Raw genomic sequence first — 19,476 nt, forward strand, 5'->3', positions numbered from 1 at the left:
CTATGTGAGGGGGAAGCAGGAAGGAAGCAGCGTTTGCTCTGAGGCCGGCTCTGCTGGTTTAAGGTCTCCTGATCTTTCACAAGCTGCGGAACTGCAGGATGTCGGGATGGAAGCCGAATTGGGTGCTTCCTCATGCTGGAATGTGGCGAGGGAAAAAGGTGGGAAAAGCAAGAGCAACTTTCATTCCTGGCTATTCTGCTTCTTTGAGAGGATCTTAGTTCTCAACTAAAATCTCACCCAGGGGCCGGGTATGGTGGCACAGCCTGTAATCCTGGCACTCTGGGAGGTTGAGGCAGGAGGATTATAAATTTGAGCCTGGGCAATATACTTAGGCAGGGCCATAGCTCTGGAGACCCTGGGTTGACTCCCCAGTGTCCACACACACACACACACACACACACACACACACACACACACACACACACGAAGTATGTTCCTGGGCACCAGGGCAATGGGCTTTATGGGTCCTGACAGGGCGCACACAGAGCAGGGGGCTAGGCCAGCTTGAGGCACTGCGTGTTGAAGCTGTCGCCTTCCTTGCTGGCCACGGCCTCGAGCAGGCTCTGCTTCTTCTGCATGCTTCGCGAGGACTCCAGCTCGTACATGGTGGTGAGGTTGAAGAGCACGCTCTCGTGCAGGTATTGCCTCGGGTCCTGCCGCACCATGGCCTCCAGCTGCCGCAGCGAGTCCTTAAGCTTGCCCAGGTACAGTAGGCACACAGCAGCGTTGTTGTTGGCCTGTGGGAGAGGGGGCTGCTAGGGCATGCACCCACCCATCCTGGGGTGCCCTGGGCCAGCTTAGTGTACTCTTCTTTTTCTTTCTGTTTTTTTGAAGGTACGTAGTTCAGGCTGGTTTTGAACTCATGGCGACCCTCCTGCCTCAGCCTCCTGAGTGTTGGGATGACAGGCGTGTGCCACCATGCCGGGTTTGGGTTTGATTTCTGGAGCACACATTTCTAGTATCTGCAAAGTGCTCAAAAGGCTGAAGGTTCCTTGGGGATTGGTTTGTGGCCGGGCCACTTACCACTGCATTGGTGGGGTCCAACTTCAAGATCTCTGTGAAGAACTGGTGGGCTTCTTCGAAGTTGTTCTGGCCAAGGTGCAGGAAGGCCCTAGAACATGGGAGACAGCGAGCAGTGAGCCAGGTGCCCCACTCCAGGCCCCTCCCTGCTGCCCTGTCCTGGGTGGGGTCACTGTAATGAGTGGACCCAGAGCCCAGCAAGGTGTCTCTGTGCTGACACAGCTGCACAGGCAGACATAGATGGCAGGGCCTTAACACTGAGGTTCCAGGGGACCCACATGCCTCAGGGAACAGCAGGGCCTATGGGGTGTTGGAAAAACCTGAGTCCACTGTACATACCTGTTCATCAGAACCATAATTTTACCCTGCAGCCCATCTAGTTTCTGCGTGACTCTTTCAACGTCGTGGAAATACTTCTCGGCTGTTTTTATGTCTCCGATCTGCTCAGACAGAATGATCCAGTCAAGTCAGACTGGACAGACGGGAAGGGATATTAAACACGCTTCCCACCATGCTCCCATGGCCAGGCCAGGCAGGGGACCTGCAGTGGCCGTTTGCCATTATCCTGCTAAGAGGGAGGAAGCTACTGAAGGTATGGAGGGTGTCACCTTCCCGTCAGAACTTCCCGTCCAGCCACAACACTGGCACTAAGGGTGTTACAGCTAGGAATCTGTCCTCTGAGATGAATCCTGGCCCAGAATTAAGTAAAAATACAGCGACAGGCATGGTGGTTCATGCCTGTCATCCCAGTACTTGAGAGACTGAGGCAGCCTGCCTTTTCTTTTTTTAAAGACAGGGTCTCACTTTGCAATTCAGAAAATTCACTGTATAGCCTCCCCTGGCCTTGAACTCACAGCAACCCTCCTGCCTTAGCCTCCTGAGTGCTGGGATGACAGGCATGTGCTGCCACATCCAGCACCTCCCCTTTCTTTCCAAGAAATTAAACACAGGGCCCTTTGCACTGAGCTATACCCTTGGACCTTTTTAAAGTTTTTTTGAACCAGGGTTTGCTAAGCTGCCCAGGGCGGGCTCCAACTTGCCCTCCTGTCTCAGCCTCCTAGAGTGCTGGGATCACACTCGTGCTCCACCACACCCGGCTGAATAATTCACTTAGTCAAGGCTTTTCTAACTGCTTTGGGACCATTTCTAAAGCACTCTACTTGGGTGCGTCCTCCAGCTCCTGGCCAAGTCCCTGGCTGCCTCATGGTGTCCAAGCCAGTGGCGAACCCCAGCAGCAGTCCAGACTTTGGGAAACGGGGTGTGTCTGTCCCATGGTCCCATAGCCCGCCCAGCTGTGTACCTGGAGGAGGATGCGGCCAATGCCACTCAGCAGCTGTGGCTCCTGCTCGGGGTAGTACTGGATGACAGCGCGGTAGGCATCCACGGCCAGCACATATTCCTGCATGACACCGACAGAGTGCAGCTGTCACAGGGGCATGTGTGCTGCAGGGACACTTGGCCTCCAGAGCCAGTGGGACGGCTGGCCAGGGCCAGACCTGTGCCTGCTGGCCATGGGGGCATCGGGGCTCTGAACTCTTGTCACTGGGGGGCTGCAGGGGGTTGGGGCACCCGTGTGGCACCTTCCAGCTGTCGTGAAGCCTAAAGGGGGAGGTGACAGGCGTGACAGGCTGGGGGTGGGGGTCTCCTGGGTGATTGCACCTCTCTGCATCAGGCAGATGCTGGGGACTGGGACAGATGAGTGGATTTCTCATCATGAAAAGGCGAAATGAACACTGACTTCGCTGTGAAAGAGATGCTGTCTAAATAATTAAATGGCTCTGGTTTATGAAATAAGCCCCTGTTTGCCACGCACCTAATTAAATGACCCCCACAGTTGCAATACCACCTGGGCTCGCGAGAGGGCAGGGGCGCGCACGTGCTGGGACCGGCTTTCCCTGAGGCATTCTTCACTCCTGTTGCTGCAAATGCAGCGCCAGCCACAGTAAAAGTATCTCTGAAACACAGCCACGTGTTGTGTTGTGTTCTGAGTCGCAACAATAGGGAAGGACCTTAAGATCGGTGCCTGGGGTTATTACTGCTGCTGTACAACCACGAAGGGCACTGTGTTCTGTAACTGTCCACGAATGCATCTTAAAGACACGAGTGGAAGTCAGCAGCCGGCAGCCGGCAGGCAGCTCCGCTCCCGAGGGCGTAGGCTCTGTCATTTGTCTTTCATCTCTGCCTAACTGTTCTGGCAACCGGAAGTCAGTGAGCTGCGGGGGTCGGGGCTGCTGCAGCGGCTTAGGTGGACAGATGGGGTGCTCTAGAGGGCGGTGCAGGATGCAGTGCTAGGTGCACAGGCTTGAGGACCAGAGAACGAGAAGGAGGAGGTGAGGAGGAGCGAGCGGCCCTCCAGAGAGCGAGCAGATGAATGTCAGGACTGGGGATTTCTGAGGCTTTAATTCCCTCCTCCGGGGGCTGCGTCAAGGTCACGGCATGCTGTCAAGGTCACACACCGAGCAGGCGCAGAAGCAGGCCCCGGGCGACTGCAGTCAGGAGCTGCTGCTGCTGCTGCTGCTGCTCGGCTCTGCACACCCCCGCCCTCTGGAGGGCCGCAAGGGAGCCTACTTCTCCGTGGCAGCTCAGCAGTGACCTTGCGCAGCTCAGGAGCTGTGGGGCGGGAGGAGCTGTGCTCCGTGGAGCAGCCTGAAGGTGCGGCCGCGCTGCTGTGGGATTCCTGCAGAGCCGTCAGTGCCCGCGGCTGGAAGCCGGTGCCTATGCCCAGGGGGAACCATGTGGAAGGGAGGGGCTTAAGCCCTGGCGTCTGGGCTGGTGGGCTGCTGGGGTGTGGATAAAATCACACAAGAGGGCAGGGGATATAGCTCAGTGGCACAAGTGCCTGCCTGGCAAGTGCAAGGTCCTGAGTTTGATCCCTGGTACCACAAAAAAAAAAAAAAAAAAAAAAAAATCACACAAGAGGGGAAGTCCCACCCTCCTAAGCCAGGGAACAAAGAGCACCTTTCTGGGGTAGAATTCAGAGGGAAACGCAGGGGTGTGGGTGGTTCCAACCAAATCCTGTAGAGCGTGCTTGCTTGCGCCTGAGACGTGGTGATGTGACCCCTGCTTGCTGTTTCAACCCCGAGCAGCCACAGGGTCACTGGGCTCTGCCAGACCCGCCCTGCCCCACCCCTCCAGGGCCACCACGCCTGGCACCCCCACCTACCTTCATGAGGAGCAGGCAGTTGGCCGTGGAGTAGAGCACCCGACCCAGGCGCGCCCGCCACAGCTGCACGGAGGCTGCAGGCAGAGGGCAGGTGTGAGCTGGGGTCCCCCTGCCCTGCCATGCGGGCTGAGGAACAGAATCTGCAGGAGGACCCCCAGAAGGATCAAAGGTGGTGGGGGAGGGGGCTCTGCCTCAGTCAGAGGCCTGGATCCGGTGGGACTCTAAATCTGGGAGCCCCTGGGGGAAAGCAGCTTGCAGCACTCCGGGACCTCCTGAGGGCCCCCTGCCTGGCTTCATCAGGGGGCAAGAGTTTCTCCACCTGAGAGGCCCCTGGGGTCAGAACCTGGGGCTGGCTCTGCAGTCCCAGCGACCAGGGAAAGTAATCGTCCTGGGCGTGGTGCACCCAGCTCCCCAAAGGCTAAAGCACTTTTTACCACAGGCTCCCTGGGGCCACCAGGGCAGCTGAGCTCTCTGCTCTCTCCTGGGGCACCTGGCCACCAGTTGTCGCCCACCGATTGCAAGCCTTTGAGGCTCACCTCACAGCTCCCTGGGGTCCGTAAGGGTCCCTAGCAGCTGACCACCGCTGAGTGCATTAGGAGAAGTCTGGGTTGGGGACTTAGCTGGCTTCAGGGTTTATGCTTTGTTGAAAACGAGGCTGTGGCCCAGAGGGGTGGAGGTGTCACCTGACCCAGTGACTCCTTGTCCTGGGTGTGTCCACTCCTTTAAGAGGGACCCAAGCATAAGCCATGTCATGCAGCCTGCCATCCCAGCAGCGAGAGGCTGAGGCGGAGGACTGCCAGGAATTTGAGGCCAGCCTGGGCTATATAGTGAGTTCAAGGCAAGACCAGCATGAAATTCACAGTGAGATGTTGTCTTAATGCCAGAAATGAAAGAACATAGGGACCCGATCAGGACTCAGGCCAAGATAGGAGGTGGTGGGAAGGGGCAGCTCCACTGTCAGCTCAGCTCGGGCCTTCGGGGACACCCTGCCTGGGCAAGGACCCTCTGCCCTGCGGTTATCGGAAGTTAGGGAGGTGTTGGGAACACAGATCCTCCCTGGGGTTCTGGCAGTTCACACCGTGCCACCCAGCCTCCTCCTTCTGACCAGAGTCCCATCTGTCCCAGTGCGCATCCTGGTCTTGGGATTTACCAGGCAGGACTGGAGCTGGGAGGAGAAGCTGCCAACCACAGGTCTGGGGAAGGTGCCCGAGGGGTGAGCTGGGACCCCAGGAGGTTGGAGGTTCAAAGCTCGCCACTTGCTGCTCTTGGGGAGGCCCCCAGGGGCCTACATGCATGGAATTTGGAGGCGGGGCCCTCTGGGAGCAGAGGAGACCTGAGGTTGCCCCATGGTGGCATTCATGGCTTTATAGGAGAGGGAGAGGGACCCCTGTGACATCTTCCCGGTCAGGAGGCCAGCAAGAGGGGCCTCACAGGAATCCCTGCTGCACATGAACCTCTGTTCTTTACAAATTCCCTGTCTTAGGCAGCGGAAGGGAACAGGCACACACAGAGCCTTTCTCAGTGCAGCCCGATGTTGCTGCAGCCTGCGGCCACATCCTCTCCCACCACCTCGTGTCTCCTTGCGCCCCCAACCGGGTCCCCCTGCCAGAGTTACCCCGGGCCTGCCTGCCCCTGTGACCACTGGGAAAGGGACTCTGGCTCCCCACAGTGCGGCCACCAGGCAGGCCCGCTGGGGAAGGGAGCTGTGGGAGCTGTGGGCCACCTCGTGAGTGGACGGCGCCCTGCAGGGCAAGGAGCCAGAGGCTGAGAGCAGGGACATCCACCCGCCTGCCGTCTGAGGGGGCAGCTCACCTTGCCTGCTCTCCGGGGTGACGCTGCTCAGGCCCCCGTCTTCGGCCAGGCCCTGCTCCAGGTTCACCAGGATCTGCGGCCAGCAGACACAATGACATCTGTGAGAAATGCACCTGCATCCAGACGTCTTCCTAACACTTCCTAGGGGCAGCAGGCTTCTCTGGATGAAGAGCAGGCTGCCAGAGAACGTCCACCTGGACACATCTTCAGTGCTGTGACGACTCCAGCCCAAAGTCACAGTGCATGGACAGGCCCTGCTCTCCAGCGGAGTGTGGGGAGTTTGGGCTTACAACGCCTATAGAGTATCCCGAAGAGCCAGGTGTAGTGATGCATGCTTGTAATCCCAGCAGCTGGGAGGCTGAGGCAGGATTGCTTCGAGTTTAAGTCCAGCCTGGACTACATAGTAAGTTCAAGGCCAGCCTGAACTACAGAGAGACCCTGTCTCAAAAAGACAAAAGAAAAATAAAACAAAAACAAGAAAACCCCAAAGCACCCCAGACATTGTGCATAGGGAACATGTGGTTTTGCTTTTGAGAAAAGCACCAAGCTGCACATGCGAGTGATCACTAACTTGCGTGGAAATACCAGTCCCCTTCCTGCAGGGTACCACAAGGTCACATGGCCTTTCTTAATATCCCCAGAGGAGGGGGCATAGCTGTCACTTTACCTAGCTTTTTGGTTGGTTAATAACTCCTGGTTGTCGCCTCTGTGTTTAGGTTATCCCTGAAAAGTCACTGTGGCCACTGTAATGTGGGTAACTTTTCCTTTTTTTTTAGGGGCAGGATGAGGAGAAAAGGTCTTGAGAGGAAAGATTATTTGCTAGGGAGAAAAATGGAGACATGAGTAGTTCTGTGACATTGCCCTCGGGCCATAGCCTGGTCACCTGCAGGCGACACTCCAGGCACCACCCAAGCAGTGCAGCGTGCAGTGTCACCATTTTACAGGCGCCGGGGAACAATCGTAGGGAATCTCAGCCTGGAGGACACACATGGGCTTGACGCTGTGACCATAGGGAGATTGGCTGGCTTAAATCAGGCCAAGGGACATTTTCCAGCTACTCTGCCATCTGACAAGGAATCATGCAAGCAGTAAGGCAGGGAAGACAGTCTCAGTGCTGTCATCTGCTTCCCTTAGTGAAGGGAGCCTAGGAAGAAGAAGGAGATGGGACAAGGGGACAGTAGTAGACAAGAATAGGGCCCAGGCTCACGAGGTCAGTGACCTCGGGCAAAGGGAAGGCACAAGGGACCCCAGAGTGAACCCAGCATGGCGGGCGCCCTCCAGAGGCCAGGGAAGAAATCCAGAGTGAAGAGACAGCTGCAGAGTGGGAGAGAGAATCTGCTTGGACATGCTCTGGAGGTTTGTGGGCTGAAGTGAAGTCCTTCAAGGGCCCCCTCATAGAGTGTCTTAGAATAAGTGGGCTGGGAAGCAACTCTGTCCTGCTTGGAAGCAGACTGGGGGAGTCAGGGTGTAGGAACAGAGGCAGAGCCATGATGGAAAAGGGGGCTGGAGGGATGGGCTACACCCCAACAATACAGGCAGCTGCCAGTACCCTCCACGGCCGGGGAGGGAGACCCATCAGTCAAAATAAAAGCCTGCTGGTGTTCTGTCCAAGGAGAAAATGAGATGCCTCGGATGAATACGCCAGCTGTCTGACTCCATATATAACCAGTAGCACTTGCTCGCAATAGTACTGAAAGGGCCCTTCCTATTTAAAGGACCTAAGTCCTCGTTCTGCTTGCTACACGGCTCTCTGGGCAGGGGCGAGCGGGCATCCTAACTAGGGAACAGACACCTGTGGCCCAGGCCCCATCTGCTTGAGGCCAGGATGAAGGGGCCCTCACCTCTGGCCCCTTGGGGGCTGCACCACTGTGGCTGGGAAGGGGTGGGTGTTATTCACAATCTCTGGGAGTCAGGCCCCAGGGCCCTGCTGGGTCCTGTCCAGTCCAGACGAAAAGGGACGTCATGGCACCCCAGGGTGCTTGGCCTCCTCCTGGGAAGCACTTCCTGTCACTGGGGGCCCTGGCCATGCCACAGGATGGGGCAGGATAAGGTTGCAGAGTGGCAGGGGGACAAAGATGAACTCAAGACTGCGCTGGGCACAACTATACTGGTTGGGAAATGTGATCTTGTGTTTTAAAAAACTCTCAAGCCAGGTGTGGTGGTGCACACCTGTAATCTCAGCACTCAGGAGGCTGAGGCTGGAAGATCATCACGAGTTCAAGACCAGTCTCGGCTGCAAAATGAGTTCAAGGCCAGCCTGAACTGCATAGCAAGACCCTGTCTCAAAAAGACCAAAAAAAAAAAAAAAAAATCTCATTGCAGATGCTCCTGAAGGCCGGTGTGTTCACCGCTTCCTGAACTACAGGCTGCACTTTTTCCTCAGCCCCCGGGCTGTACAGCAGGAGGACAGGCAAGCGCATGCATGGTCCCAGTGCAGATGCCCAGGACAAGAAGAGGCTGCGGCCGTGCACAGCGAAGCCATTCCACCCTGTGTCTCCTCCAACGTCATCTACGGTGACAGTTGATCTGCTGACCAAGTGTGGTGCCCTGGTGTAACTGCTGCTGGACCTGGGCCTTGGTGTCAGTGTCATGGGTGGTGGCTGTCAACCTGAGCATGTCAGTGCTGTTCCCGCTGTAGATAGGTGGCCATGGGTGCATGCATATGTGGGTGCGTGTGTGCATAGGTGCATGCATAGCCAGGTACAGCTCACACGGACTACTTTATGTGAGGCAAACATCCTTGCTCTTAGTCTACCCAGAGTCTTAAGGAACGTGGATTTCGGGATCCTGGCTGTATCAACAACTACCCTCCTACCCCAAAATGCTTCCAGCAGCAGCAACAATGCCCCGGCCAGAGTTAGGTGCCTCGGGCCTGAGGGAGCAAGTGCCAGGACTGCTGGGCGGATAGGGAGTGGGCAGCGTGGCTGTGCAGGGCAAGGGGCTGAGGTGGGGTCACTCACCTGGCTGCAGACGGTCCTGACCCCGTGCAGTCTGTCCAGCGACTCCTGAGGGTTGCCCAGGTACTGCTGCAGCTCTGCGTGCAGGATGCGCATGGAGAAGGGCACCATGGAGCCTGGAACCAAATCGCAGCTGCGTCAGTTGCCCGCGGTGCCCTTACAGGCAGTGAAAGGTTGCATGATACATGAAAGTCAGCTGGATTTCTAAATACCAGCAATTAACAACTCAAATCAAGAGCAATGTACCACTCACATTAACACCAAAACAAAGTGTCTACGTATAAATCTGAAAGACAGAATGAAAAGAATGAAATCTTCCAGTGAAAGGAATCAAAGGTCCGAGGGGATGGACAGACATTCCATGTTCATGGATAAGAAAACTCAAAGACATTAAGAAGTCATTTTGTCAGGGCTTGGTGTATAGATTCAGTGCAGTCCCAGTCAAAATCCCAGCAAGTTGTTGGCTGTGGATATCAACGAGCTGATTCTAAAGTTTATATGAGGAGGCAAAAAATCAGAAGCCACTCTGTCTCTGTGACCCCAGACGGCCTGGACTCAGCCACTGGGTGCTGCAGTTCTCATTGCAAGATAGGGTGCACAGAGAGGGGTGCTGAGCAGCAGCTCAGAGGACGGCTTTGGGGCCAAGGTTGAGTGAACTGCTTCAAGGGAGTGTAGCATGGCTGATGGGAATTGCCAGGACCCTAAGAGCACAATGCTGCTGGCCTCTGGGATGAAAAGACAACCCCGGGATTTTACACCACTCGTCGTATGTCTTGTTATGAATCCTCTGCCTGGGTTAAAACTGTGCCTGATATTTAAATGAAATATATCGAAGCTCATTCATAAAAGTTATTTATTTGTTTGTGTTGCCGTAACCTTCTTTTTAAAGCACATTTTAACGACTTGCTTTGCTTATATATTGCAAGCCAAAATGAAATGAATAAATCAAATTCTTAACGTTTATGCTTGTTACTCCACAGAATGCAAAGAAAAATTAGCAAACATGCAGCATATTATTGTGGATGGGTGTTCGCACACTTCAGCGAAAACATATGTATGATTTGTGTCCATTTCCTAATTTGAATTAGCTGCTTAATGACGCATAGCTGCCGTCTTCTCTCCATCCATTGCCTGTGCGGATTCATTTCAGGTCTCGCTGTCTGCACATCCTGGGAGGAAGCAGCCCAGCTCCAAGGAAGGATGCCGGCCTGCACTTTGCCTGCATGCAGAGGTGGTAAGGCTGCTCTTCAAGGGAGACTTGAACTACTCTCGCCCACTGCCCCTCTCTTGAGGGTGAGGAGACCCCGCGCAGGAGCCTTCTGGATTGTTGGAGAGTCTGGGTCTCTACCAACAAATGCTGGTCCCATGACCTTACAGAAAAGCAGAAGAGGTTGTTTAGGAACTCAGCACAGGGTAAAGTAGCAGATGCAGCACATGTTCCAGCCGCTGTTTTATATCACTGACATATGACATCACATCATCCTCGCACCAACGCAGGAGGAGAGTGGATCAGATCCCTGTTTTGCTTATGTGGGTGCTGGGCACACAGCCATAGCTAACTTGCCCACAGTAGCACAGTAACTCAGCGGGAGCCAAGACATGGCCAGGCAAAGTCTGAACGAAGGGTTCAGCTCCCAGGAGAACCACGCCACAAGGGTTTACGCCACAATGGTTTTCGCCACGATGGTTTTTTCCATGACAGGAACACAGCAGGGATGTCGACCTCCGCAAGGTCCTCCTCTCCCAGCCTACCAGACTTTGCTCTGCAGTCTGCCTTCCCTCCCTGCAGCCCCACATCCTGCCCCTGTCCCAGAAGCAGCCTAACGATTGTGACTGTTACCGTCTTATGGGCCACAACCAATTTTAAAAATCAGAATGGAGATGAACAGGAAAGAGTGTGTCGTGCTCCCACTGTGGGGCACCAGGAAGAAGTCTGAGGCCTCCGTGCCAGGTCATGCTGCTGTCCTCACAGGTGCCTGATAGACCCACCCTCAAGGACTTCCAGGTCAGCAGATATAAGACAGAGATTTCATTTTCTAGACTGGGATGAAGAAAGCTGAGGATACGTAAGTCTGCATCAATCAAAGCAAAGCATAACAAAAAACATGCAGAGGTCCCGACATCACACTCCCAAGCCTTACCCCTGCGCCCAGGGTACACGTGCGGGTAGTACTCATAGTACAGGTCTGGCTGGTCCAGATTCCCGAAGGGCTCGAATTCCATCTCGGCATTCTGGAAGAGGCCCAGCTTCACTAGCAGTGCCAGTCTTACAAACCAAAGCTGAAACGCAAAGCACGACAGAGACAGCAGGTTATGTCCAGGTGTCTAGTCAGAACTCCCCTTTCCCTATTCACTTGCTCTCAGGCCTTGACTTCTAATGCTCAGTGGGGAAGCTGTTTTTGGTCATCTGCATAAAGATACCCCGGATGGGGAGAGGACGGTGCGCTGTGCAAGGAACGGCACTGAAGGAACACAGTTTTCAGGCCACCTGTTAAGCAGGGGCCATGGCACAGGGGGCAGTGCCAACACATGCAGCCATGACACCGTGAGCACGGGCACTCCCAGCAGCTGGGATGCGGGCACACTCAGGAAAGTGGTGTGATTCAAGTTAATGAGGGACAGCTAGAGACCTTCAGAACTAAAAGGTACCTTAGAGAGGACCTCAACCAATCTGACTTCACTGATGGAAAAATGAAGTTCGTCGCGTCCATCGATGGAGGAAGGGATAGAGGAAATATCATATATATACCTGGTGGAATACTAGACACACTTAGAAAAGAACCCTGTCATTTTCAACAATAAGCAAGAACGTAGAGGATGCTATGCTAAAGGACGCCAGGCACAGAGAGACAAGTCCTGCTTGATCTTAGTTTGCAGGGGAAGCTAAACATTTGAATCCACAGAACTTAATGAATTTAAACAGCAGATAGTGCTGCACTGCCAGGCAGTTTTGGCAGTGCCCACCACAGAGGGAACCTCGCTGCCACCCTCCAACCATACCCATCTGCAGATGGAGGGAGGGAGGGCAGGCGACGAGCACCCTGAGGCCTGGCTACAGGGCTGCACTGAGGCCACAGCTCCGCAGGGCACAGGGAGACTGAAGTTCACACAGGCAAGAGGAACACACAAATGATCAGGAAAGGAAGAACTAGAGCAGTCTCACCAGAGAGTCAGTTCAGGACACCAAAATCCGTAATTTGTTCTCAGATTGTCTTAATTGACGCCGAAGGCTGTGGTCCCCAAATTATGCTAAACTATGTAAAACTCCAGTGACCCCAGGCATGAGTTCTGACCTGCAGCGAGTCTGTCGTGTGGCTGGTGGGCAGCCCGCTCTTGCCGTAGCCCTGGCCATGGGCTGTAAGGAGGCGTCCGCACAGATCGACCGCCGCTCTCCAGTTCCGGCAGTTCTGCAAGACACAGACGTGGTCATCACCACACAAGTGCGCGTTTGCTTTGCAGCAAGTGGCCCCCTCCAGCCATCGAGAATTACAGCTAGGTCAGGTGCCAGCCAGCCGGTACAGAGGACAGTGCCACTTGTCACTGTGCATGTGTGTGATTGGACAGTGAGCGCTGAGTGTGAGGTCCAGCTGGAGAGGACCAGATCACAGCAATATTTTTTTTTTTTGAGACAGGGTCTCTCTCTGTAGTCCAGGCTGGCCTTGAACTTACTATGTAGCCCAGGCTGGCCTTGAACTCGAGGTGATCCTCCTGTCTCAGCCTCCCGGGTGTTGGGATTATAGGGGTGCACCACCTTGACCGGCGGATGACAGCAACATTAACAATAAACAACTGATGCACAGAACACAGGCAAGGGCTTCTTATAAGAAAGCTCTCCCTGGCCCCAACTGATAAGACAGAGCTCCTCTAGGCTGTGATTTCTGTCCCTTTAAAATCAGTAATTTAATTTTATCTGTGTGCTGGGTCTACTGATTTGTATCTGGAAAATCTGCATGGACTATAAAATAAGGGGTTTCAGTTGTTCAACATTGCTCTATTTTTTAACATTTTTTTATTTTAAAGAGAATAAAAAATCATTAGAAATGATATAGAATTTCACTAAACAAGATGATAGGAATTCAACAATGGTTGTTATATTGCATATTGGTTTTAGATTAATTTTTTGTTGTTGTTGTTTTTTTTTTCTGGAACCAGGAATTGAACTCACGACCTTGCACTTGCCAGGCAGGCGCTGTGCCACTGAGCTAAATCCCCAGCCCTATATTGCATATTGTTGTCTTCAAATTAGTTGTTCAGGTTGCCAGATATAAGCATGCAAAATTGGTAACAAGAATTACAAAGAAGAACAAAAAGTTAAGCACTGACTGTTCCTTTCAGTAGTTCTATTTCACCAATAAGAGTAAAATCAATGAGCTACGTGAGGGTGACTTGTCACCACCAAATGGAACAACATCGGGGAGAATAAGGAATAAAGAAGAGAGAAGTGGCCGTGTGCTGTATGTGGTCTCCGTCAAATGGGCTCTTTACTATAGAGGTGCTCATTCACCTGAGTACCAGCTTTGCACAGTGGCAGTATTGTAGCCAGTGGGTTGTGTTGGAGGCACAACTGCTACTTGCAAACTTCACTTGAGTACTTCCTACCCAAAGAGACCACCAGGCTTGGTGGGCAGAGTGGTGACTGAGCTCATTACTGTCAGATCCAAGGAAGATGGACAGGGAGACTAGAAGTCAGACAGGCCAAGGGAGAGGTGAGGACCTCCAGGAAGAGGGTGCCACACGCAGGAGGTTTTCACCTGCCTTTCCACACACGGACTCCCACGTGGCCCGGTGTCCCAGAGTCTTCTAAATGCTGAGGTCACAGAGAACAGGCCCCATGGGAAGACAAGGACCCTTAGCTTTCATGAAGGGGTGCTGAGCTCTTGATGTGGGATTCCTGGGCAGGAGCACAGGTGGTAGACAGCTGCCCTGCCCTCTGGAAACTCCAGAGTTGTAGCACGGAGGTTGTCAGGCCTGCCTCCCTCCGGGTAACACACATGCAGACGCTGAGCTCAGTGCCGTGCAGCCACAGACATGAAAACCGGAACAAAGCCAGGCGTGGTGGCGCAGGCCTGTCATCCCTGTGTTCTTGGGAGTCTGAGGGGGGCGGACCGCAAGTTCAAGCTCACTTGGTCGACTGAAGACCCTGGGTTCAATTCCCAGTGCCGAAAAAAAGAAAAACTGAACAGTGCAATTAAAAAAAAAAAAAAAAAAAACAACCTCTCCCAACTCTTCCCACGCATCTCTGGCATGTTCTCCCCCTAGTGTGAATCTCAGGTCACAACGCTCTGTGCAAGGACCGGCACCACCCTCTCTGCAGGAGCACCCTGCTCTGCAGCCATGCTGCCCGGAGTGGGTGTGTGTGGCTTGTCAAGCCTGCACCTGCCCCGCCTGTGCGCACTCAGCTGTCCCGGGTCACTCCTTTCTGTGGTGAGTGACATCTACTGAGCGGATCTACGCTGGCTCGTGAGTTCACGTACAAAGAACACTAGCTGCCTCTGGGGTTGGTGACGATGAATGAAGCTGTATGAGCTACAAACCCGGATGCCCACTTAGAGCGATTGCTGCAAATACTTCTGGTAGCTCCCTGCTTCTGGGTGGCGAGACAGGTATGCACATGACGCAGCTGGGGTCTCTGCCCCTGAAGCTGTCCCCAGACCATGCTTTCACAGGCACTGGGCCTGTGGGCTTCCCCAGAGGGGAAGCACTGGGCCTGTGGGCTTCCCCAGAAAGAGTCTGAGAACCAGGGGTCAACCTTGAGGACAAGACCCGCACCACACTCCTCTAAACTGTCCAGACTCCAGTGAGACGGTGCCAAGGAATGCAGGACTTCTGTGTTCTGGTTGGCAGCTCAGAAATATTTTTAGACTGGTTAAGATAATTTACTTAAAATGATCTCCAAATGCTTTCTCCAGTCTAAGTGCAAGGCAGTAACTGCTTTACGTAATGCAAGTGGCTATGTATACTCTCTTTGAATTGCAAATGTGCGGAGAGCGGGAAAGATCTGCCACCTAGCATGGACTAGCTCTTCGTCCAAGGCCAGGCAGACCCCGGCTCCCTGGTCACACGCCCTGGCCTCACTTGGGGTGGAACTTGGTCTCGGCAGACCCAGGTGGCCATCCTGCAGGACCTGCCAACCCCAAGAATGGGGATGGGAAGAGCCAGCTCAGGGAGTCAGAGCCAGCAAAACTCAGGAGTGAGGACTGGGGGTACGTGGAGGGGGATGGGAGGGATGGGGGCACAAGGTGGGGCACATGGCTGACAGCAGGGTAGCCACATGAGGCCACGGATATGCAAGAGGCAGGGAGGCCAGGCCTTCCCTGCACTCACAGGCTTCCAAGGCTGTGGCCACAGCAGGGCACCCCATCATGGTTTGAAAGCTCCAGGCTCCCTGCCTGCAGTGAGCCACTGTGAAGGGCCAGCAGGATGTTCCACAGCCCAGGCTGGTGACCTGCTTGCAGCTGAGGGCTACACGTGCCCCCTCACCCCCCCCCCCTTTCTGCAGGTTACTGGAGCCAGCTGGGGAGGTAGTGGTTTGCATGCTGCCACAGACAGTGAAACAGGGCTGGGATTTGGTACGCTTTTCATTGCATTTTCCTATAATTACCAGTTTATATTGATCTTTACAAAACTCAGAGCTTGCTAAAGACTGGAAATTCAAAACCCAAAGGACCACCATCCTTCCAGCAGAGCTGGTGAAGGGGAGGAGCTGGGGGGCAGGCAGTGCAGAAGGGACCAGGCTGGTGACCACCTGGCTCGGGAGTGAGGGACAGATGGGAAATTCTGACCCGTCCTCCCAGGTGGGGTGGAGCTGGGCTGAGACAGGGATACAGACGGAAACATGGTCCGGGAATCCCAAATTGGGCTCAATTCCTGGTGATGTGGAGCTGAGAATTCTAAGAAAGGTCAAGATCTGGATGTGCGGGGCTGATACCGAGGAGACTTGGGCAGAGCCAGTACAGAGCAAAGAAGGGAGGCGCCCACGAGATGCATACATGAGAGGGGAGATGTACACACGAGAGGAAGAGCCTGCGAATGGTCCAGAGGGCCCTGGCAAGAGCCAGCGGGACAGAGACAAGGGCTGAACTCAGCTAGAGCGATATTCAGGGAGAATGAGGAGTGGCCATGGGGCCAGGGAGCCCAGGGAAGTCTGGGAGCTGTCAAGCTGTCGAAGGCTGAGAGAGGAGGCTGCGGACGAAGGGCCGATGTGGGGGTGTGGTGGAGACGTTCAGGATGGAGACAGCGATGTGAGTCCCCTCTGCTGAGACCCTGAGCCCAGCAGCGTCCAGGTGCTGGTGTGGGTATGCAGGGTTTTGTCCAGCAGGCTTGGCCAGTGTTGTTGCCAGAGAGCTGCAGGCTGGACTGTCAGGAGCAGGGGCTGCCAACTAGGCTTTGAGAGAATGAGCAAGAATGAAAGAGCGCGTGTTTTGAGGCTGTAACAAAAGCTCCTTTGAAACTCGGACCATGGAAACCATGCTGGGTAAAGAAAGCAGTAGAGAAGTCAGGTGTCAGTGTCAGTGCCTGGGGAGGTCGTTTAGCGACTGGCTAGGGTCCAACAGGTAGGTTCAGGACCCCATGGGACAGAGCAGTGGCTGGAGAGGCAAGGGTAGGAAGGGGCTCACAGGAAGTGACGAGCTGGGGGTGATCACAGGGCTCCAAGACTGGGCCCAGGAGAAGCAACGAAGCCCACCCAAAAGACGCCAGTGGAGACCGAGGGTCTGGTGCTGGCCAGGCATCCCTACCAAGAAGTCACTGGGCAAGGGCAAAGGTGGGGGAGACTGGGACGGGGCTGGCAGGCTGGATGCAGAGATGGAAGGACATGAGACAGAAGTGTGTGTGCACATTCACTGCACAGGGAAGACGGCAGCTGAAGATAGAGCCCTGCTGGCATACAGCGCCCACCAGGTGCTGGCAAGGGTGGATGGGCACTGTCCTTAATGCAGGGGATGAGGAGGAGCAGCAGGCCCGGCAGCGGTGCTGTGCGGCCACTACAGCCCTGCTACCTCTCACACACGACAGCTCTATCCTGTATCGTGGATGCTTCAGCAGAGACAGATGTGCCCACGGCAGATCCTGCAGCTGCAGTGGAATCGCAGAAGACAGGTATGGAGGAGAAAGCAAGCACTGTGAATGGTGCTGTGTCTGCAGCCTTACAGTTATCTTTAAACACACACTGGTCTGTGCCCTCCCTCTACTCAGCACTTTCTTTTGGCCTCACATGTGTCTTTAGAATGTAATTTTTAGTGACATGCAAGGCAGCAACACCAATGCAGGTATCCTTTGCAACATGACTCCACTCGGGATATCTGAAAATGTGCCTGCTTTGTAAAAATCATAGCCGATCACTACCAGGACAGCACTTGGCAGAGCTGTGGGCACCCTGGACCGATCGCGGGACACCCTCCTAGTGTGCTGTCCAGAAGCTCCAGGTCAAGGTTTCTAGGATGCTACTGGGGGATGCAGATACTGTAAATCACCTCTGCGCCCCTACAGAAGAAAAATCCAGACCCCCATGGTTTTGCAACCAAGGATCCAACTTCTACAGGTCACAAACGGAAGCAGTACACAAAGCGGGAACTTCTGCAAAACTCTCAAAGAGAGTGAATATAGCAGGTAGACAAAGTGCGTCAACCAGTTCATGCAGACAAAATTTTAGCCACAAAAGTTATGAACAGGAATTGTCAACGCTATAAGCTGAGGTGGTGGCAAATGTCCATCATCCAGCACTCGGGAAGCTGAGGCAGGATGAACACCGCCTCATCTACACCAAGAGATTAAGTAATACCTATGACCTGGAGAACTTCCTGGTTTTTTTCTGGATGGTTCTTGGGAGCAGAGACAACTGCTTATCTGTATATAACGCATGAACACTGCTCTCAGTACACAGCAGGTACTAAGTAAGTGTGCAGTGCAGTCTGGCCTACTTTTCTTACTTCTGTTACTATACGAGTGTTGTGTATGCCCAGAACCCACAGCCCAGCTGGGCCTTTTCCTCACTAACTTCCTCATCTACACTGTGTGAAATGCACCGCCCCCCTGAGTGCTGCCCAGGGCTAAAGCAGCAGTTCACGCCCAGGGAGCACAATTACATCAATTATTCAAAATAGCTTCACTGCCCAAGTCTCTCACTGGCCACTCCAGAGCTAGAAATGATGGTACAGTCACACTGTGAAGTCACCTGTCACCTTCCACCCTGCCCTTCCTCCAACTGGAAACCAGATCTCATCCCAGGGTGAAACCTTCCATCCACTTCCCCCTTCCTCTGCACGGATTCCCTCCAGGGATGGGATGTGTCTCCTGGGGATAGAAGAATCTTGGATAACGACCATCAGTGGCGCCCCAAAAGATGAACGTGACAAAACAGAATCTGACTGCTGAGCGTTTCATTTCATGTGGGGCTAAGGGTGGTGGTGACATATTAGGAAAAAAATTTCTAAAAATGTCCCTTGGGGGCCAGAAATGATATAAAGGTTAGGAAGTGCTGCCTCATCCACTCTGCACACCGATGAGGCCTGGCCTGGCATTCCAAGCTACTTTTAATTAGGACTGCATCCTGTGTCTCCTTCAGGTGAGCCCCTTGGGGCAGGGAAGCTGTCTGGAGCACTGCTCTTTAATTTCTGAAAGTATTTCTTTCCTGTAGCTCTTAGCATGCACAGACATTCAAAGAACTATGGAGTAGATGGCAAATTCACAGCATAACAGGACAGTAAAAAATAAAATAATGTTTCACTATACTAGTAACCAAAGAAATTAAATTATTTTTTTTAAAAAAGCAAATGACTTTGTTAGCCTAAGAAATGAGAAAACTTTTTTTTAAAAAATTAAAACTCATGGCTGGGCATGGTGGCACATGCCTGTGATCCCAGCACTCAGGAGGCTGAGGCAGGAAGATCACTGTGAGTTTGAGGCCAGCCTAGACTACACAATGAAGTTCAGGCCAGCTTGCACTACATTGTGAGACCCTGTCTTAAACCCCTTCCCCCAGAAAAGTTAAAACTCAGGGCAGACAAAGAGATACTAAAGTAAATACACATGTGCTGTTGATAAATGTCAACTGCAATAATGGTTTTGAAAATTAAAGTAGAGTAAGAGCCTCAAGGATGGTCATAGTCTTTGGCACAGTAATTTGCCTCCTAAGACGGATGCCAAACAAAGAATCACATTAAAAAAAAAAAAGAAAGAAAGAATAACATTTGCAGAAAAAAAATCTGTACAAGATAGATCTTCCTAAAGTTTTATAATGGCTTCAGATTTGTTATTAAATATGTTTTAATTTAAAATCTTTAACATGAGAAAATGTTAGTACTACATGCAAATATAATACAGAATAAAAGAAGAAAAACTATAAGCATGGTATGGAATTTGTGTGTAGTACATATGGAAATACATACATCTCATTTGTCTCTCCACATGTGTTGCCCTGTGTATGGTGTGTATAACTATATGCACATAGGGGCTGGGGATTTAGCTCAGTGGCAAAAAGTGCCTGCCTGGCAAGCTCAAGGTCGTGAGTTCAGTTCCTGGTACCGG

General features: G+C 53.3%; 1 protein-coding gene across 1 annotated transcript in view; it reads right to left on the reverse strand.

Annotated features, from left to right (window-relative positions):
• Positions 1–429: 429 nt before the first annotated feature.
• The window catches only part of Trappc12 (trafficking protein particle complex 12), a 38,988-nt gene continuing 19,941 nt past the window's right edge, over positions 430–19,476 (reverse strand). Inside the window, exons 4-12 of the mRNA XM_005404378.2 lie at positions 12,246–12,359; positions 11,094–11,232; positions 8,956–9,068; positions 5,996–6,068; positions 4,184–4,257; positions 2,321–2,419; positions 1,360–1,460; positions 1,024–1,111; positions 430–737 (exon numbers count right to left, since the gene is read on the reverse strand). Coding sequence (XP_005404435.1) covers positions 495–737; positions 1,024–1,111; positions 1,360–1,460; positions 2,321–2,419; positions 4,184–4,257; positions 5,996–6,068; positions 8,956–9,068; positions 11,094–11,232; positions 12,246–12,359 — 1,044 coding nt within the window. The 3' untranslated portion in view covers positions 430–494. The remainder of the gene's footprint in view (positions 738–1,023; positions 1,112–1,359; positions 1,461–2,320; positions 2,420–4,183; positions 4,258–5,995; positions 6,069–8,955; positions 9,069–11,093; positions 11,233–12,245; positions 12,360–19,476) is intronic.

This window comes from Chinchilla lanigera, unplaced genomic scaffold, assembly GCF_000276665.1.
Source record: "Chinchilla lanigera isolate Chin_1 unplaced genomic scaffold, ChiLan1.0 scaffold00086, whole genome shotgun sequence".
Lineage (NCBI taxonomy): Eukaryota > Metazoa > Chordata > Mammalia > Rodentia > Chinchillidae > Chinchilla > Chinchilla lanigera.